This window comes from Sitophilus oryzae, unplaced genomic scaffold (assembly GCF_002938485.1).
Source record: "Sitophilus oryzae breed Bouriz unplaced genomic scaffold, Soryzae_2.0 scaffold_907_pilon_pilon, whole genome shotgun sequence".
Taxonomy (NCBI): Eukaryota; Metazoa; Arthropoda; class Insecta; order Coleoptera; family Curculionidae; genus Sitophilus; species Sitophilus oryzae.
The window spans coordinates 237637-258218 of NW_022147536.1; the positions used below are offsets into that span (position 1 = coordinate 237637).

General features: G+C 30.8%; 2 protein-coding genes across 2 annotated transcripts in view; one reads left to right on the top strand and one right to left on the bottom strand.

Moving 5' to 3' along the window:
• LOC115890676 overlaps positions 1 to 20582 on the top strand; it is a 298050-nt gene that overhangs the window by 37268 nt on the left and 240200 nt on the right. The gene's annotated exons all lie outside the window — the stretch shown is intronic.
• Positions 87 to 19436, bottom strand: LOC115890674. The gene is made up of 3 exons (XM_030910977.1): positions 19430 to 19436; positions 829 to 1058; positions 87 to 695 (listed from the first exon to the last, which is right to left on the bottom strand). The coding sequence occupies exons 1-3, from the start codon at positions 19434 to 19436 to the stop codon at positions 87 to 89; spliced, it is 846 nt and encodes a 281-aa protein (XP_030766837.1).

A 20582-nucleotide genomic window follows, 5' to 3' on the forward strand; every position in this document is an offset into this window, starting at 1 on the left:
TTTGTTTCTCGTTTCAAACCCCTCAACATCTTCCAAATACGTTTTTGTGCTCCGTACATATCCGCCTCCATTTCGCTACTAAATCGCTACCAATATTCTTCTTTAATTTCTCGTACTCTATTATTAGTCCTGTTCCTTATTTCGGTATAGATATTTCGGTTCTCCAGTGTTGGAGATTTCTTGTATTGTAAGTATTTTTCCTTCTTTTCCCTTGTAATGTTCTTGACTTCTAATGTAAACCAATGTTTAATGTTCGGTCTTCTATTGTGTGATACAGTACGTGTTCCTAAAGCTTCTTTAGCTCCTTTGCAGATGTTTTCTTTCAGTTTGTTCCAAGCTGTGTTAGGAGTATCAAACTGTGCTATGGGGTTAAGAGTAACATGTGTTTGGCATCTGTTTGAATAAAGTTGTTTAGTGCTTTCGTGGTTGAGGGATTCTATATTAAATTTTTCAGTTTTTATCGATGGTCTTTTTTTGAATAGCGGCGCACCTATTCGTATCTTTCCTAGCACAAGTTTGTGATCTGTTCCAATGTTGGCTGAGGATAAAACTCTTATGTCTATTATTTGTTGAGGTAAGAAACTTCGATTGGTGATGATATAATCGATTATTGATTTATTGTTTCTATTGTCATAGAAGGTGTATTTGTGTTGTTCTTTATGTGGAAAATATGTGTTGTTTATTCTCAGTTCGTTCTGTCCACAGAATTCGGTCAAAATTTCGCCATTTCTATTAGTTATATTCTCGTTATATTTTTGTTTTATTCCATCCACTACCTCGTTTCCAATTCTTGCGTTTAAATCCCCTAACAGAATTATCTTTTCATGCCTTGGTATTTTGTCTATCGCTGACTAGATTTTCGTAGAAGTCCATTGACATTTCTTCAGGTTTATTAATGTCGGGTTCGTACACTGATATAATGTGAATGGGTTGGTCAAACATAATCTTTACTCTCAGGATTCTGTCGCACACGTATTCTATGCTTTCTATATTCTGTTCATATTTATCATTTATAGCTACTCCAACGCCTGATGTTGCTCTTTGCTCTTTTGGTACGCCTGAGTATATTAAAATGTAGTTATTTAGTTTTGTTGTTCCTTTACCTTTCTTTTTTGTTTCGGAAAGTGCACATATGACTATTTTATGTTCGTTGAAAAAAATATATTTAATTAAAATAATAAGCCCCATCACACCCGTCTGAGACAAACATATTTTAACTATAAATATTTAATTTCAATCTCCTACAGTTCTCCTGTAATAATATTTATTAACTAGCTAGACAAACATTCGGTGTTTATCTTGACAAGTGGTGGTTTAGAGCCTGTTAATTAATTGCAGATTAATTCAGATAACTCGAATATTAAGATTACCTACTTTGAGTGATTTATGACGCATCAAATCCTGAAAGTTTGTTGCTTTCCAAACTATTATTCTCACCGCGCCGCAGAGCGTCAAATAGAACTTGATTTATTTAAATTAGACTAACAATGTACGTAATTAAGGTTGAGCAGGGGATTTAATGAGTTTCGAGCAAAAATGTGTTAATTAGGTTAATAATAAAGTTGAGGAAGGACCGTGTTTCTTCCTTGTTAAAGTTTTTTTTCAGGTCGGGATAAGACTCATCCTTTAGGAACTGGGAAAAAGGTCGAAAGTATGCTGTAACTTTTGGTCTTTAATTTGTAATTTAGTATTCTTAATAAAGGACCATTTTTGGATAAAGGGATTTTAATATAATGATAATGATGTTCATAAATATTAATGTTCAATCGGAAGGGGTAGCGGATTTCCTTAATTACCTTAATTTAAATCATAAAGATAATTTTTATTAATTTGCTTTAATGATTGTTAATTATATTAAAATATAAATCTAAAGTAATCGCAAAACAATTTATGATGCACGTGGTCAACTTTGAGTGACAAGCGATGGCGACAGCGCTGCCAGATTGTGATGGATTTATGAGATGAATCTTAATGTAAAATTGGGAAACAATATACAGGATTGTTCACCACATACGACACGGAGTATTGTAGCTAAACGATTAGATTTTTACCAATCGTAAGTTTTGGGTTCGTTTAAGGACTATTAGAGCTACAATTTAAAAATATTTTTACAAGATACAGAGTGTCCCAAATAAGTAAAAAGTATTATAGTTGTATTTTATTAAATGGAACACCCTGTATATTATTCTCTTTTTAGATTCTACTATTAAAATAAAGGTAAATTTGATAAGGTTTATCATACTTAAACCTTACCGTTTTTGAAATATTTACAATTTTATGAAATTGCAGTAAAAATTTTAAGGCCTCATTTATCCAAGGGTATCAAAGTTTTTAATGCTAAATATTTACTGAAGTTTATTTATTGATAGTTATTGGTGTTGCAATAATAAGAATAATACTACTTCATACAGAGTGTCTAAAAAATACTTTAAACAATTACTAGTTTTAAACGGCAATAACTTGTTTACTTTAAATGGAACATTCTGTATATTTTATGAGAATCAGATGCACAATTTTAGTGGCTATCAAATTGTATTATACCATTTCTTACCTATACCTTCAAGTTTTCGTAGAAAATACATTTTCTTATAATTTAGATCTCATTTATCAATATACCCTTGGAAGATTGACGTTTTAGATTGTTTTTAAAGTATAACAAATGTACAAAATGTACAGGTGCTAAAAACGATAATATTTCTAGCCCATTTGTATACAAAAAGAAAATTATTTAAAGCTTTATAAAAGAGTATACCATTAATTAAATATACCACCATTATTTAGGCCCAAATATTAATTAATTACATACATAACTGTGTTAGTTAATAATTTATTCTAAATAAATCTGGATTTGTATCAGAAATCAATATACTAATAAGTTATGAAAATGAACGTCTCTGTTATTATAAATAAGCATTCGCCAAAAAATTAAATAAAATTTTTAAGGTGTTACTTTTTACCACATTGTTTAATACAGATACAAAATTCAGTTTTTTAGTATTTGGAGCAATTATTATTATTTTTATAATCGACGCAAACAATCAATTAATGTAGTTTGAATACTGGAATTATATTAATTGGTCTTTAACAAATATTTGAACAGTTTTTTTTTTTAATTTTTTATTGAAATAAACGAACTATATCAACAATATTAGTATCTGTACTCTTTGAAAATTTGCTACATCTTTAAAAATAATCTGAAATGTCAATATTCCATGGGTATACTGATAAATTAGGTCTAAATTATAAGAAAATGCATGTTCTACGAAAACTTGAAGATATAGGTAAAAAATGGTATAATACAATTTGATAGACAACCAAACCAAACCAAAACACTAAATCACCACAATACACCAAAACACTTTTACTTTTACACTGGACGCGCGTTTCGCTAACCATGAGTTTATAATCATCTGCTGATGATGCTAACATGGTTAGCGAAACGCGCGTCCAGTGTAAAAGTAAAAGTGTTTTGGTGTATTGTGGTGATTTAGTGTTTTATTTTGCTGTGTAACACCAAAGGTTCCAACCCTCAACTGTAATACTATACACTAATTAATTAATTTTAAATGTATCTAAATAGGCACTTTAATAATTGAAAAATGTACATGAGCACTTCATAGAGTATACCAAATATGTAAAAAAATTAAAGGTACCTATAGGTAAACTAAAGGTACCTAAACGGCCAATCAGCCAGATAACAGTTACAAGACGCCGACATCGATAACGCGATGAGCAGTTTTTAATAATTATTCCGAGTTAATTCAAGTAGCATTCCTTCAAATAAATTTTAATTTAAGTATTGCTAATACATATAGTCATATTAATGATTATAGCCTGTATGATTTCTAAAATAAAAAATCGAGCGTGTTTTTATCAGAATAATTATAAAATGATTAACTAGAAATAGTTAATATTTATTAACTTCGTAAGTGTTATTTTTTAATATAATTATGGATTTAATAATGAAATTATTACCTTAAGTTTAAATTGTGGTAAACTTGTTATAAATTTCAATCATTTATATTTAAAATCTTAGGGAAGGCAATATAGATTTTAGGCAGAGGAACTCAATGGAAGGACTATGTAATTAGTAATTAAAATTTTACATTTTTTTTTACTTGCCATTTTTCTTGTCTTTCACGTTGCACATTCACTCTTCGTTGTGTCACACACAATCTGAATTTCGGATATGATGCAAAACTGATAAATTAGACCAAATATATTAATTGCAAGGTATGCAAAGAAATATTTTTCTTAACTTTGCAAATACTTAAGGCATGCAATAATTTTAAAAAAATTTGACGTGAGATTACTTCATAATTCTTGAAAGTCTTGGATGATAAAGATTTGAATTATTATGGGTCTGTTTTGTTTAAGAAGCTAACAAATAATTTCAAAAACTCAACTATCAAAATATAATTGTAGAAAATGTTTAAAAGCATGTATAGGTATAATATTCCATATTAATTGGACATACTGAATGTAAACTAGGAATACATAGTTGCTGCAGTCGATAATATACTTTGCTGTTTATTTTCCTCATAATAAAAAACCGTCAATACCGCTACTCACATTATGGGCATCTTTTTATACTTAAATATCTTAATGATGTTTAAAAATACATATGTAGGTACATACTATAAGTAGTGGTTGTCACGGTTTTTTTATTAGGTATGATGAAAAGAAGCTGCAAACTAAATTATCGTTGGAGCCAACTATATTTTAATTTATTTTTATCTACAGTAAGGTATTACTGCACGGTAAGGGTTCAAAATATGCCTATAGTGTGAGGCAAACATAAATTTCCTCCATAAATTTACACCGTAAGTTCGAATATTAGTTAAACCTAGAAATACCCAGGTAATAGCCGGAAATATGCAAAAGAAGGGGTGAGTTTAGGTTAGATTAGAATTAGGTTTTAGTTGGTTTTGAATTAATAAAAATATAGACCTAATCTAAACTTAACCGAAACTGACCCACTTTTTGGTATATTTCGGGCTCCTACGTGGGCAACTCTACGTTTAACCAATATTCGGGCTTTTACGGTAACATAATATTCATTCTGATTGGTTTAATCTGGCTCCATAACAAAACTGTGGGTTCGAAGTGCTATTGCAAATTAATGCAATTAATTCTATGTATACACTCTCATAAAAAGCCATCACTATAAAAATTAAATATCAAAATTATTTAACGTTGCGAACGGTTCACTTGTTCACTATACGTATTAACGATTTGCGAATGGCGATCAGCGATACGATGGTGCGTCCAAACCTGGGGAGACGAGCGCGAGACATTCCAAATTCGCTGTGTGGACGAGTCTCGCGAGAGCGTCGCGAGTCAACCTACGGAGCCCGGTTGCTATCCGTCCCCTGTCGGTTTTCCAACGGCCGAGATCAAAGACAGCTCGAAAGTCTGGACGTGTTTTTGGTAGGCCCACCCGACTGCGAGATATTAGCTCTGATTTATAAATTTCGACCATTTAAAATTAAGTAATCTCAAATTTTTAAATCGTACACCGTATACATTATCATTTTTTCTGATAGAATTTACAAATTTTATGTCACTGATAATTTTTACCCTACCGAAATCCAACATTTCTTTAAACAAATTGAATTATTACAACATCTATTAATTTTAGATATATAATATCAAAAAATGGCAAGAAAAGTTAGCGAATTGTACGTATGTATAACCCAATAATAAAATAAAAAATAGGGTATTCCCATTAGAAAATATGTTATATCCGCAAAACTTTTTTGAATTACACTGTATACTCTATAGTAATGTTAAAATGTGCTTCTTAATCTTACCAATAACTTTTTTATTTAACATTTTGTTCTAAAAACGTTAAAAAACGTATTATGTAAAAAACGTCGTGTAGGGATAAAGGGGAAAATAGCCAAAAGGGGGAAAACCGACGATGAATACCATGTTAAAGACCGAATATCATATTAAAGATACAAAAATGTATTACTGTATGCGTTATTATTTGGCCATCGTTTGTTATATTCAATTGCAATTTAATATATATTTGGCTTTCTTTCACTATGATCCCACTCGGCTTGTCTCGTGGCAGGTTGGCGTAAAAAATGGATAGGAAATGTCTCGCTCTCGTCTCGCTCTTGTCTTGCTCTCGTCTCGCGCTCGGCTCGTCAGGTCTGGACGCACCATAGTCTGCCGGAGTGGTGACGTCACGAATGTCAAATTGCTTTCCAAACAAGGTTTAGTTCTTTATATTTCTTTTGAGCTCTTCCAAATGACGTCACAAATTAATATAAAATGTGAAAAAACAGGTGATTGCCGACAACCGCCGACTTGTATCTGGTATTTTCAATGGGAGCGCCAAGAATTTCCTAATTCTACTTTTTCCTAATATTACGATTGCGCCCGAACGTCTTCGGAAAGTAAAAAACACTGTTGCCAGTATTCTCATATTTTCGTAAGTATATCAGACAGAGTGAATTATTGTTCGTTACTGAACAGAGTGAATTATTGTGAATTGAAAATGAAAGGATTATTTAAAATGGAAACCAGAAGGTAGGAAATTTCATTTGTGCTTGTCTTTTGTAGTTATGTATTAAAAAAAAATATATATTCAGTATCCATAATGTTTCGGTTTACTTATAATTTGATTAGCATGTATTTAAGTGCAAGGTAATTAATTAATTTGTAATAAAATACTTTCAGATCCTCTCAAAGTGAAGGACAAGTACTGGCAGCTGGATAACCCAACTCCGATTGGATCCGCAATTATATGAAGATATAGATGTGAAAATAATAATAGTGGAATATATTAGCGGTAAGTAAAAATAAGTACCTCAGTCTCTGTCTCGGTGTTATAGTTTTGACAGTAGTTGGCTCCCAAATAATTTAAAATGAATTATAATTTTAATTCGTAATGAATAATGTGTAACGTAAATTTTTATCTATATATTTTTACAGATTATTGCCAAGAAGGTGATTTCTAGTAGTTCGAGCAGCAACGATGGCAAAAGGGTGTCTAGTTAGTTACCATAGTTACAATAGAACAAAAAGGTATGTACTTGGTATGTACCTTTATTAAAATGGAAAAGACACATTTCTTTCCTAGACTTAATAATTAAAATAAGATTATTAACATTTTAAATTATATTCACTTTGGATAGATATTGTTTTAAATAATAATATGTAATGTGTTTTACCCAATCTTTAATTTGACGGTGTTGTTAAATTCATTACTCATATATTTTTTTGTTTATAGGTAGGTGTAGGTATACCTACGCTCACCTTCAGTAGCAGTTTTTCACCAGCCACCCGCAGTTCGCAGTCACTAGAATACCAGAGGGACTACAGTTTGATTTATTTTATTTTATCATACATTTATATTTTATAATAAACCATTTCATATAATACCAACTTCCATGCTTTATTTTGACCGACTTAAAGTTCATGAATAAATTCGAAATATTTTGAAAAAATTTCCTTATTAAAGGTCTTAAAATTGAATTGCAATATCATTTAAGGGGTGGTAAAAAGGTTGAGTTGGGGGAAAATGTTTTTTTCTAGTACCTTAACCTTCTTCAGTAAACTCAACATAGCCTAAAAACGTTCCTTAGAGTCTCTAAATTAAAATACAAAATTATTTAATTGTGATGTTCTGGGTAATTTTATAAATAAAATACTCTTTGACTCGAGAACATTTATTTTTTTTTTCATTTAACCCAGAGAATAGTTAACGTCTAAATTGACTCTAGGGATTATTGTCATTATTAGAATTCTCAGCTCTTATTTATTTAATTATACCATAGGCAACCAATAATACACACTCTCATGACATCATATATCTTTAATTTTGAAAGCTGTAAACATAATATAACTATTTAAATTTTGCTGTGTATATGATGGACCTTGATTATGAAAAGAATTAATTATGTTAGAAAGTCACTGCACATAATATGTTTTTAAAATATATTTAGCTTTGTATGTTTCCTGCTTCTCCTTCGTGATGCTTGTGCTATAACGTTCTAATGTTCTAAAAAAAAACATTAACTGTCAAAATTACAATTTTGTTTTAATTTCCAATAAAATTAGTTTGTTTTTCTGCTTCATCTGTCTCTTTTCCCTTCACCCTTCCTCACAAGAGTTATCAGTTATATAAAAATGTTTAATTTAATTTCCAGTTAATCGCCCCCCCCCCATCCCACATCACTAATTATTATTTCTTGTTTCCGATTAAAAATATTATCAATATTCAATGCGTCTGCATAATTAAAACATTTTATTTTTATATAACTTTCTAACTTAACGTATGGAGCACCTGGCCTGCCTCTAACTTTTCGAGTCTCAACTCTCGATAGCGACTGCGAGGAGCGACGTTGACAAATTTAACACGTTTTTTTCCTTCATTTCATGTAGAATCTACATCTCAAGGATTTCGATCCATGCCGATGACGGCCGAACCGAGTAGGTCGGGCGAGAATTAGAAATCTCGCGCAGTAGGAAAAATTCACATTAGGATTTTTACGCCATCCCTTTTCAATACGCCTGTAATGGTTGCGCATGTTGCAAAATCTGTGAATTTTTTAAGTTAATTTGTTTTGAGTGATTGCTCTTGTTAATTTCTGTATCTTACACCAATTTCTTCCTTTTTAACGAAACGTGTTCTTATAATTTCTTTATCTATTAACTTATATTATACTCGTGGTTAGGGGGCAAATTATTTTTTTTGCAATATATTATTTAGTACTATATTCTTTGGTAGACATCTTGCACTTGCGAATTTTGCGATCTTGAATGCTGATTATAAGAGGAGTTTGTAAAAGGCAGTTAAAATTTGGAATCACGGATGCTATTTACTAGACGGATTTGCGATATCGTATGCTGTTTACGCGGCATCGTTCGGCCTAGAACCGAATTGCGATCATGGACGTTGTTTACAAATATGCTGCCGGGCCCGTAGGAGAAACTTTGAACCGTTGAGTCTCCCTATTTGAGGAACTTTTTGATAGGCACCCTTATAACATCATGCACTGAATAAGACTAGCTTTAATTTGACATATAAATAAATCAAAAATTTTACGAGCGTAATGTCGTCTCCAAAACTATTATTATTAATTAAACATAGTTGCGGCAACTTTTTCATAAGCACCCTGTTAAAAGTGTATGCTTCTATTCATAAATATACGTAAAAATCAGGTTTCGATTAATAATACGATGAGCGTAATAATCTTGCAGCCGGATCCTAGTATTATTACTTATATGGTTTCAATATAAGCTTAAAAAAATAAAAAAAAATATATCGGATTTAAAATTGACGAAACGAAAATATAAGGAATTTTAAACAGCCAATTCGATTATTATTTCCTGACAAGGCGGAAGAGTACATTTATCAAACGATTGATAAAAGGTTGGAAAAAATTCGTTTTTTCATCCCCTCTATCCCAAAGGGACACGAATTTAAGCCGGTTACAAAAAAGCTCCGAACATGCAGAACAGAATTTCCAATGTAGCCTAAAGCATCGTTCTTTTTTTCATTATTATTGTAAAATTAAATTGAAATAATAAATTCACATTCAGAATCGATGGCCTACGTACCGGGATAATAAACCTGCTTTCAATTTTTATACGTGATGGAACCAGTGGCGGACACACAGTTGTTTTAATTAGCCGATTATACCTATAGCACAGAATATCTAGCTACGCAACAAAAAAATACTCGAAATGAAAGAGCTAAAATTGCACAAATAGAATACTAGATGGCGCGACAATATCATAATCAGAATATAATTAGAAATTTTGAACTTTCGGTTTGGATCGACGGCTCGTCGACGGCCTTATAGCTCGGCTAAATATGCACAGTTGCCAGATTCAAAAAGACTTGAATTGGCATCCCATTCTTTTTATTGTGTATAATCTTTGTGTATAATGCAGTATGTGTTTCTTTCTATTCTTCTTTTCTTGTCAGATACACTTATATTAATTATTCCTTTTAATTATATTATTTTAATTTTAAGTATATTATTACAAAACATATACATTTTTAATATACACTATACCTTATAATGTTAACTAAGAAAATACCTTTAATTACTTTTAAAATTAATAATATACAGGGCGATTGATAGTGATATTTATTAATGCTGGAACGTTAGTAATGAAATATAAGTTTTATAATAATGGAAATAATTTATTAAAATGCAGTACAAAAAATGTTAACTGACTAAAAAATACTATAATAACAAATTTCTTCCGTTTGCCACGTTATTTATATAGACCTAGGTAGATTTTAAAAAGTGACACAGGTACAATTAATAATATATTAGTTCGGCATAAAATTTGCTGTCATGACATCGAACAATAAATTAAAATTCGTAAAATAAATTAAAATTATTAATTAAACAAATCTTTATAAAGAAACGCAAGTATACAAAATTTGGGCCCAATCGAACTCCAGGAAATGATATCATAATAGTGTACTATATTATGGTACCACTCGATATACTTTAAGGTACCATAATATTGCAATGTCACCGAAGATCCGTAATATATCAAATTTAAGAACAATCGAACGCCATGAAATGGTATCGTAATATGATACTATATTAAGGTACCATTTTATATACATCATAGTTCAATCATATTACAATGTAACCGAAGATACGTAGTATACCAAGTTTGAGCCCAATCGAATGCCAGGAAATGGTATCGTTATATGGTACTATATTAAGGTACCACTTTATATGCATCATAGTACCATCATATTACAATGTCACCGAAAATACGTAGTATCCCAAGTTTAAGCCCAATCGAACGCCATGTACGTAATATAGTACTATATTATGGTACCAGTTGATATGCTTCACGGTACCATAATAATGCAATGTCATCAAAAATACGCAAGTATATATGAAATATGAGCTCAATCGAACGCCAGGAAATGGTATTGAAATATGGTACTATATTAAGGTACCACTTTATATGCATCATAGTACCATCATATTACAATGTAACCGAAGATACGTAGTATAACAAGTTTAAGTCCAATCGAACGCCAGGAAATGGTATCGTAATATGGTACTATATTATGGTACCTCTTATTATGCTCCATGGTACCATAATTTTACAATATCACCGAAGATACATAGTATCCCAAATTTAAGCCCAATCGAACGCCATGTACATAATATGGTACCATATTATGGTACCAGATGATATGCATCATAGTACCATCATATTACAATGTCACCGAAAATACGTAGTATACCAAGTTTAAGCCCTATTGCCGCCATGATATTACAATGTCACTGAAGATATAGTATACCAAGTTTAAGCCCAATCGAACACCATGTATCGTAATATAGTACTATATTATGGTATCAATTGATATGCTTCTAAAAAAAAACGGCGTCCAACTGGAAAGGGACGATCGATGACATTTCCCATATAAATTTACATATAAAATGACAGTGATATTAATTTAATAGCTATCGCTAACGCCGTTTTTTCCCGATTATACAATATGAACTTGGTATGAACACAATCGAACGTCAGGAAGTGGTATCATAATAGTAGAACAATACTTATTATATTGTCGCCGAATTACAATGTCAGGAAGTGATTGTAATTTAGCTCATAAGATTTAATTCCAACTAACATGGCAAACTGAAAAAAACAGCTCTGATCTATTTTAATATGTTTAAATGATGGAGCAAATTTGAAGGTAGGCTTTATCAGGAAGTATTACGATATGAATTACACATTGGCAACACTGCACAAAATTCTTTTAAATTTTGTTTGTAGAAAATTGTTTTCTTTTAAATGTATTGCCCTCTATTATGTAGTAGCGAAACTAGCACATCAAAATATCTGATTTGGAGACAGACTTTTAAAGCACGTCTCCTTTTGCTACCTACAATTTTATACATGTAACGAGGCTTCTGTTGCGTAGCTAGATATTATTATATATATACGAGATATTCTGTGCTATAGGACTAAAATTTTAGTAAGAGAAAAATATTAACAGGGATATACAGGGTGTTTCAAAAAACATGTGCCCTCTCTTGGGGGAGATTCCTCACGTAAAAATAAGATTAATTTTTTATATCAACATAGGTCCGATTCTGCTTTGTGTCGTAGCTACAGGGTGTTTAAGTGTTAATAATCTTTAGATTTATTATATTTTTCTTCAAAGTACTTTTAGTGATTCGAATGAATTTCTGAAGGTAAAAGTTACCATAAGTGCTACATATTTTGCTACAGGGACGTGTATATGGGTCATAACTGGAATATTTATCAAAAAAGAAACATGAGCGCCACTGACTTTTTTTCTTTTGATATCAAAAGTTGTCTCTTGATATTTTGTCGAATTCGGCCTCCTTGATGGGATAAACGCAATCTTATTAGGAAAGGTCCAAACCCCGGATAGTTCCCTAATTTCGGATACCATGTATCTCCAACGCCATCTATGTTGAGCGGCCGGAATCTCGGTAAAACTTAGAGGCGCTGTAGTAGTAATATGTCTATCTAAAATTTTTTGTTATATATCATCTATTAGCCGATCTATGGTCTATTTCGTGTATTTGAATTATTTGAGTTTATTTTTTTACTTCCTTTTGCAATTGTTTTTGTGGTGGTGTTTTGTTTAACTAGGACTTTAAATATACGAAAAGGTAGGTCAAATATTGTAGTTTATCTTATACATAACACAATTTCAATTTGTTGTTGTTATGGAGTGTAGAGGTAAGGAGAAATAACTCTTACGGGACTTTTATTGAAAAAGTGGTCACAAAATGGGAAGAATAAGGGTTCGCCAAATAACCACAGTGGCGCTAAAAACGCATGATTCTAAAAAATGAAAAGTAACCATAGATAAGAGAATAAAAATAAATATAACCAAACATTACCCAAAAAAAATTTGTTTTTATTTTTCAGACAGAGTGTTTGAATATAAAATAATTATTGTTTATCAATATTTTGTGCTTTATTTATTATTTAACAATGGTTAAAGTGTGTGTGGTGCGAAGTTGATTGAATAGCTGATGGAAAAATAAAGAGCAAAGGCAAAGCCTACGGTATGTAAAATACATAATATAATTCAGTATTGTATTATTTGTATTATATGTAAAAATTAGAGTCAAACAAAAGTGTAGTAAACATTTTTCGTAAGATTATTGACATACATGTTACAAAGTATACCTATTTTTACAATCCTTTTTATAAAGTTACAACCTAAATAAAATTTATTTTTAATGATTTTAAAGTTTGACAGACATGCACAAATTGTTGGCATTTTTTTAAACAAGTAAAAGTAGGAAATACATAAAATTGTAGGTACTTTCAAGAAATATAGTTAACTGTAAGTGCTGTATTTTAATAATCTATCAAAAATCAAAATCATCAGGATAATATTAGGTATTGATTTTCAGACAAGAATTAGATTACAGTGATGGTCAAAAGCATTTCGATATTGCTTTGAAATCTACAGATAAGGTATGGCAGTTTCATTTTAAAGAACAAGATGTTAAAGTTTGTGATAAAATTGTCATCAGAAATACTGTCCACTTCGGTATTTACATAGGAAAATATTGGAGGATGAAGCTCTACCTACTGCCTCATTTATTATACACATAAGTACCGTATGATCGAATAAAAACGGCGTCCAGTTGGCTTGGAAATGACGATCGATGGCATTTCCTATATAAATTTACATATAAAATGACAGCGATCTTCATTTCATAGCCATCGCGGACGCCGTTTTTATTCGATCATACGGTATTATTATACAAAGAAAGAGTAATGTTATACACATAAATATTAATATTTTGTAGAGCAACAACACAATAAAAAACCAAAATATGCACACCAGCAACTAAAACAGGAACCATTAAATGAATATTATACACGTAAGTACAATTTGATCGAATAAAAAACGGCGTCAGCGATGCCTATGAAATGAAGATTGCTGTCATTTTATATGTAAAATGATATGGAGAATGTCATCGAGATGTTCATTTCCAAGCCAACTGGACGCCGTGTTTTTTCGATCATACAGTATTATTATACACATAAATAATAATATTATACACATAAACATCCCTTGATAAAGATCAACAATTTATAGAGCAATAACAGCATCAAATAATGGAAATAATGAACCCTACTGCTCAAATCAAAAACAAAATTTCAGCATTACCACTTTATTGGTTATATCAACAAAAGAAATTATTGAGTTTATGAGTCTAGATCCTACAAGCAAGCAGATCTATCACATAATTTAAAATGAAGATTTATCTATTATAGTATGTATAAACACTTTGCATCTTTTATTCAATGTTGTAATGAATTAACAAATTGCAGGTAATTTATTTTAATAACAAAAAAGAAACTTTAGATCAAAAAATATTTTCTTCTGATGAGGTTTATGAATATTAAAGTCTGTTGAAGTTTGGCCATTATGTGTTGGTATACAATTTATTTATGATGTTACAGTAGTTAAACCATCCGAGTACAAAATATGTTTAAAATCCACTATTCTTAATGAATGGCAACTATCAACTTGAGAGGAAGCTAAGAGAAAGGTTCTATTGGGTGGACTACAAGGAAAAGCGACATATACATGAGGATCTGGAAGGGCTATAACATTACGTCTCAAGCCATGGAACAATAGGAAACGAAATTCAATGGAAAATATTACAATACGTGGGATGCAAATTATAGTGCAAAGAATTGAGAAAAAGAATTATTAAAAGTAGTTATAGTTCCGATAGTTAAACCATCCGACTACCAAATATATTTAAAATCCACTATTCTGAATGAATAGCAACTACCAACTTGGGAGGAAGCTGCGAGAACCATTCTATTGGGTGAACTACAAGGAAGACATGAGCATCTGGAAGGGCTATAAAATTATATTATTATTTCACGTCCCAGGCCATGTTGGAATAGCTGGGAGTGAAAAAGAAGATAATACTGCACACGATTCTTGTCCAGAAGTAGTTGATATTAAGGTAGTTAAGCCATCCGACTATCGAACATTTAAAATCCACTATTCTGAATGAATGGCAACTACGATGGCAAAACGTAAATAAATACTTGTACAGTATAAAATTATATTATATTGGCTTAATTTTTATACTAAATAAAATGTGTTACGTTATTTTTGACCTGCATTATATTTATTTAAATCCCATATCATCAATTAAACTTTTAATAAAGTTTTCCTAATTATAATTAACATTAATTTTAAACTAAAGCTTTTTCATCTTGAATGAGATTTACGAAATAACTTATGAGAAACAATAAAAAGAGGCTCTGATATCTGAATAATCGATAATAAAACCACATATTGACTTACTTTTATACTAAATCAATGTAGGTATGAAGTTATTTTAAAGCTGCATTATATTTATTTTAAACCCATCACCAATTATTACTTTAAATAAAATTTGTCTTAATTATAATTACCATTAATTTTAAGCTAAAACGATAAGAATATTTTTTCGTCGTCTTGAATGACATTTGCGAAAAATAAAAAAAGGGCCTAGTCTATTCCTGCTGAATAAAAATCTGTAATTTATTTCATGCAACATGAAAATAAAATTGTATTTTTTTAAACCCGCGGCTTCGCGTTTGCTTCACGTCAAATATTTATGTCTTGAATCATCTGTTCTAAAATGTTCGGCGCATGTCTTAAATTTTAGAATCTTGCTACAGCAGCGCCATCCTAATTCTTCCCTTTTTTTGACCATTTTTTAATGCACGGAGTTATTTCTCCTTACCTCTACACTCCATAGTTGTTGTATACCATTTTTACCGGCGACCTAACCTCAAAATGACATGTTGCCTAATTTCGGGTAGAGTCAGTTGCTTAAGTTCGCATATCCGAAATTGGGAGGCCAGATTTCAATAGGTATTTTATTGGTGTGTTTTTAGTTGCAGAAATGCCTGGAAGAAATAAAAAAAACTTAAAACCTGGTCTTCAGAAAGCATGCAGAACGCTATTGATGCCGTAAAAAAAACAAAAAAATGGGATATTTGAAAGATTCGCGCACTTTTAATGTTCCATAATCAACTTTAGAAGACTATGTGAAGCGTGGTAGTTCTCCAGCTTCAGCCGGAAGAATACCTGGCCTTTCGCCAGACTTGAAGAAGATGTTAGTTGATTATTGTTTGGAATCGTTCTTAATGTTACTTTTACTCTACATCCGAAACTAGGAACCATGTCAACCGAAATTAGGCAACTTTTTTTCAAAGCACAGAAATGCATATTTTTGGTTTTTTAGTTGTTTAAGTATTTTTGTATTAAAATTAAACTTATTTGACTGTGTATATATTTTTACTATAATACCCCTACAAATATATTTACCTGTATACCCAAAGTCCAATTTAATTTTTTTTGTTTTATTATAAATAAAAACAAAAATCTATCCGAAATATGGCACCTTTCCTAATCACAATAATTAATAAAATTAAAATAAAAATATAAAATTAATAAATTATATATTTTACCTAATTTATTATTAAATATTATTAGTATTAGTTATTATTACTATTAGTCCAACCTTACAACAATTTTAAGTAAAAAAATAATGGTATTTAAGATAATTACAGAAAACCTAATTTTAAAAATGTTTTAACATCCTGTAACTCTAAAACTATGCATTTCCTACCCACGCTTATAGGAACTTTTTTCATATTTTTTGATGACGAATCAATTAGTATTTATTTAATACTTTGGCAAATTAATTATATTATTTTTTTTAAAGGTTGCTATTAGACTTTTGGATCAAGACAAATTAATAAAATTGCGTCAAAACTCATCAAGGATGCCGAAATCGACAAAATATCAAGAGACAACTTTTAATCGGCATTAAACTGCTTACACTATTAATAAGAGAGAAAGAAAAAGTCAGTGGCGTACATGCTTTAAAAAGAAAGATTCCAGCGATAACTCATATGCACGTCCCGGGTGAATATGTCCACAGTTTTTAACTTTAAAATATGTCGCATTTATAGTAACTTGTCATCAAAATCATTCGAAACACTAAAAGTGGAAGAAAATTATAATAAATCGAAAAAAATAATGACTTTAACCTCCTGTAGCTACAACATAAAGCAGAATTTGCTTACTATGTTGATATAAAAATTAAATCTTATTTTTGCATGAGGAATTTCCTCAGATGTTTTCGAAACACCCTGTATTTTTGATTTAAGATTAAATTTTAGATATTTTATCATGTCCAGAACCATTTTTTACCTGCATGAAACACAAAAATAAATTGAAAATTATTCTAGATCAATATGGTTTTTAATTTTTCAATGTCATGTGCTTCTGACGTTATTTTAAAAGCTAAAAGCGAAACCTCAGTTTTTGAAGATAATTCGCTTTAAAAATTATTTTTTTAAATGAGATACAACATTCCCTTTTAATCATAATATACAGGGTGAGTTTCCTACGATGTTCTCTATGGGTATCTCGGAAACTACTGGAGATAGAGAGTCAGTTAAATAGGGAAAGAATTGCAGTTTTATGGGGTCATAAATAAGCGCCTTTCAGATTTTTGAAAAAGTTCATGGCTTACTAGATATTTCGAAAAAAACAAATTTTGGCTATTTTAAAAATTGTCCCTAATTCCATTATAATCTATTTTAGACAAAAAGTTTTCAGATAACAGTTGAAGATATTCACATCCCTAATGAGATTGTGTTCTCCGATTTTTTCTAAAGCCTGTCATTTTTGACATATGACACAAACATATGTTTTTTTAAATGGAAACCATGACTTCATAAACAGCGTCAATTTTTAAGCTTTTCAGCGATATAAGCTATAATATGTTTCTTTCACAAAATTACTGAGTTATAGCCAATTCTTATCTTTCTTGACTAATTTCACTTAGTTAGCCATGGAAACAAGTTCAATCGTCGTTGCTCTCAGAAATATGAAATTGTCATATTCAATCTTTGTGAATTAAAATAAACAAAAATTGTAAATGAGAGTTTTTCAAATGAAGAAAAGCGTGTAGGATTATTGGTTCAACTTTTCTTGGCCATATACGATACGTTGACCGGTGAACGTTACTTACGTTTTGTAGAGAAAGGTTTTCAAGACATGTTAGAAAAGTTAAATTTATTAATACTCGCCCATTAATAGAGTGGTTCCAACATGACTTTCATTATGACACACCAACCCCAATCCCCCCCAACAAACACACAATGAAAGAAATGTTAAAAATTATTTATATCATAATTATCTAGACTCAGGGATAGAAAGAGGTGGACCAAATTGCATGGGTCTCCTCGGTCACTTGACCTATCCATTTTAGATTTTTTTATGCGGTATGGTTAACAACAAGGTTTACAGAAGAACTTATGAATTAAGAGCAGCACTCGAAGAGGCGGAACAAGAGAAGTTTATTTAAGTCGACCGGTCGTTCTGTGAGAATAGCTAGAAATTCAGTTTTAAAAAGATGCATTTATGTACTCAAAACAATTGCGAATTTTTTGAAAATTTTCTAAAATAACTTTATAATATAGATTAATAATATATTTTGTCTTTTTATAAGTAATAAATCATAACAAAATTAGAACACCATTGAAAACCGTTCTCTAAAAAAACGTAAATAACTTTCACTGGTCAACGTATCCTCGAAACTGTATGGCCAAAAAAAGTTGAACCAATAATCCTACACGCTTTTCTTCATTTGAAAAACTCTTATTTACAATTTTTGTTTATTTTAATTCGAAAAGATTGAATGTGACAATTTCATATTTCTGAGAGCAACGACGATTGAACTTGTTTCCATGGCTAACTAAGTGAAATTAGTCAAGAAAGATAAGAATTGGCTATAACTCAGTAATTTTGTGAAAGAAACATATTATAGCTTATATCGGTGAAAAGCTTAAAAAATGGCGCTTTTTATGAAGTCATGGCCAACTATGGTTTCCATTTAAAAAAAACATATGTTTGTTCATGTCATATGTCAAAAATGACAGGCTTTAGAAAAAATCGGAGAACACAAACTTATTAAGAATGTGATTATCTACAACTTTTATCTGAACACTTTTTGTCTAAAATAGATTATAATGGAATTAGGGACAATTTTTAAAATATCCAAAATTTGTTTTTTTCTAAATATCTAGTAAGCCATGAACTTTTTCAAAAATCTGAAAGGCGCATATTTATGACCCCACAAAACTGCAATTCTTTCCCCATTTAACCGACTCTCTATCTCCAGTAGTTTCCGAGTTACCCATAGAGAACATCGTAGGAAACTCACCCTGTATACTAAATATGAAACTGCATAAGGCAAGTTTTATATTTTTTACGTTATTAGTTTTTTTTTTCGTAAATGTTAACTAATGAAAAAGCGAGTAACTAACACTTAATTAAAATTTGTTTTGTAATCATTTTAGTTTTTATGAATTAATAAACAAGTATTTTTCCACTTACGTTCCATAATTAAGCTTGAAAGTTCTTTGAAACTTAAAAGTGTGCGCTATCTTCTAAATATTATATACCTATAGAATAGTAATAAACGAACCAAAAAAAAAACGGCGTCAAAGACGGCTAGCAAATGACAAATGTTCATAATTTTAGCGAGGTTATGCCCTAGACGCCATTACTTGGCCCCTACTCTTCTTTTTTTTATCGTATCTTTACCGCCTTTATGTTGAGTAAAAACTAGTTTTTAATAGTGTAGTTTAAAATTTGAGAAAAATAGCATACAGGGTGGCCCATCGAAAACGTTCCGCAAGGCATACCGGCCAGGGTATTTTTTTTTTCAAAAAATCCAAAAACACGTCAATTTTGTTTGTGAGGGGGACAACTTTTGCCCCAAAAATTATTGCAAAATCTTCAACCCTCTAAGCGGGGGTGTCATCCCCCAACTTTTTTCAAATGGGAAGGGGGGTAAAGTGGCGCCGCAATGAAAAGAGCTTTCTATTCTCTATATTTCTCCGCTTTGTTTTTGAAAATCGGTCGGGTCATTGAGAAAATATGAAGCATTGAAATTTGAAAAGTTTATTAAAAGTTAAACATTTATCAGAGTAAATGATAAAGGTAAATTCATTCGACCAATTTGCAATTTATTCATAACGGAACCAGTTTCGCGAAATTTTGCTACTAACTCGCGAACAATTTTGCCATAAAGGTGTTTGTCAGGATAGCATACATTGAATATGTGCGCAACCCGATACATTCATTATTATTAAAATAAAGTTCGATTATTTCCACTTTTTCTGCAAGTGAGTACACCATAATTGTTAAGAAGTTTAACGATACTGAGAAGCATTGGCGAAGTTAGCTCTCTGATTTTGGGGGGGCTTAAGCCCCGGCATCTTTTGATCATAACATTAGGTAAGATTAGGATGAAAACACAGAATTTAATACTAAATGCTTTAGTGGCAATATCGAATAAACATGGACTAAACAGAACTAAGTATAACTGATATATACATTTTAATAATAAACATACAGATATTAAATATGACTAAAAAATAAAATAAGAAACACCCAGACCTTCGCATTAAAATATATACATCACAATATCACAATATATTGTTTTCGCAGAATTACTTCTAGGTTAAACTTTAAACTATCGAGT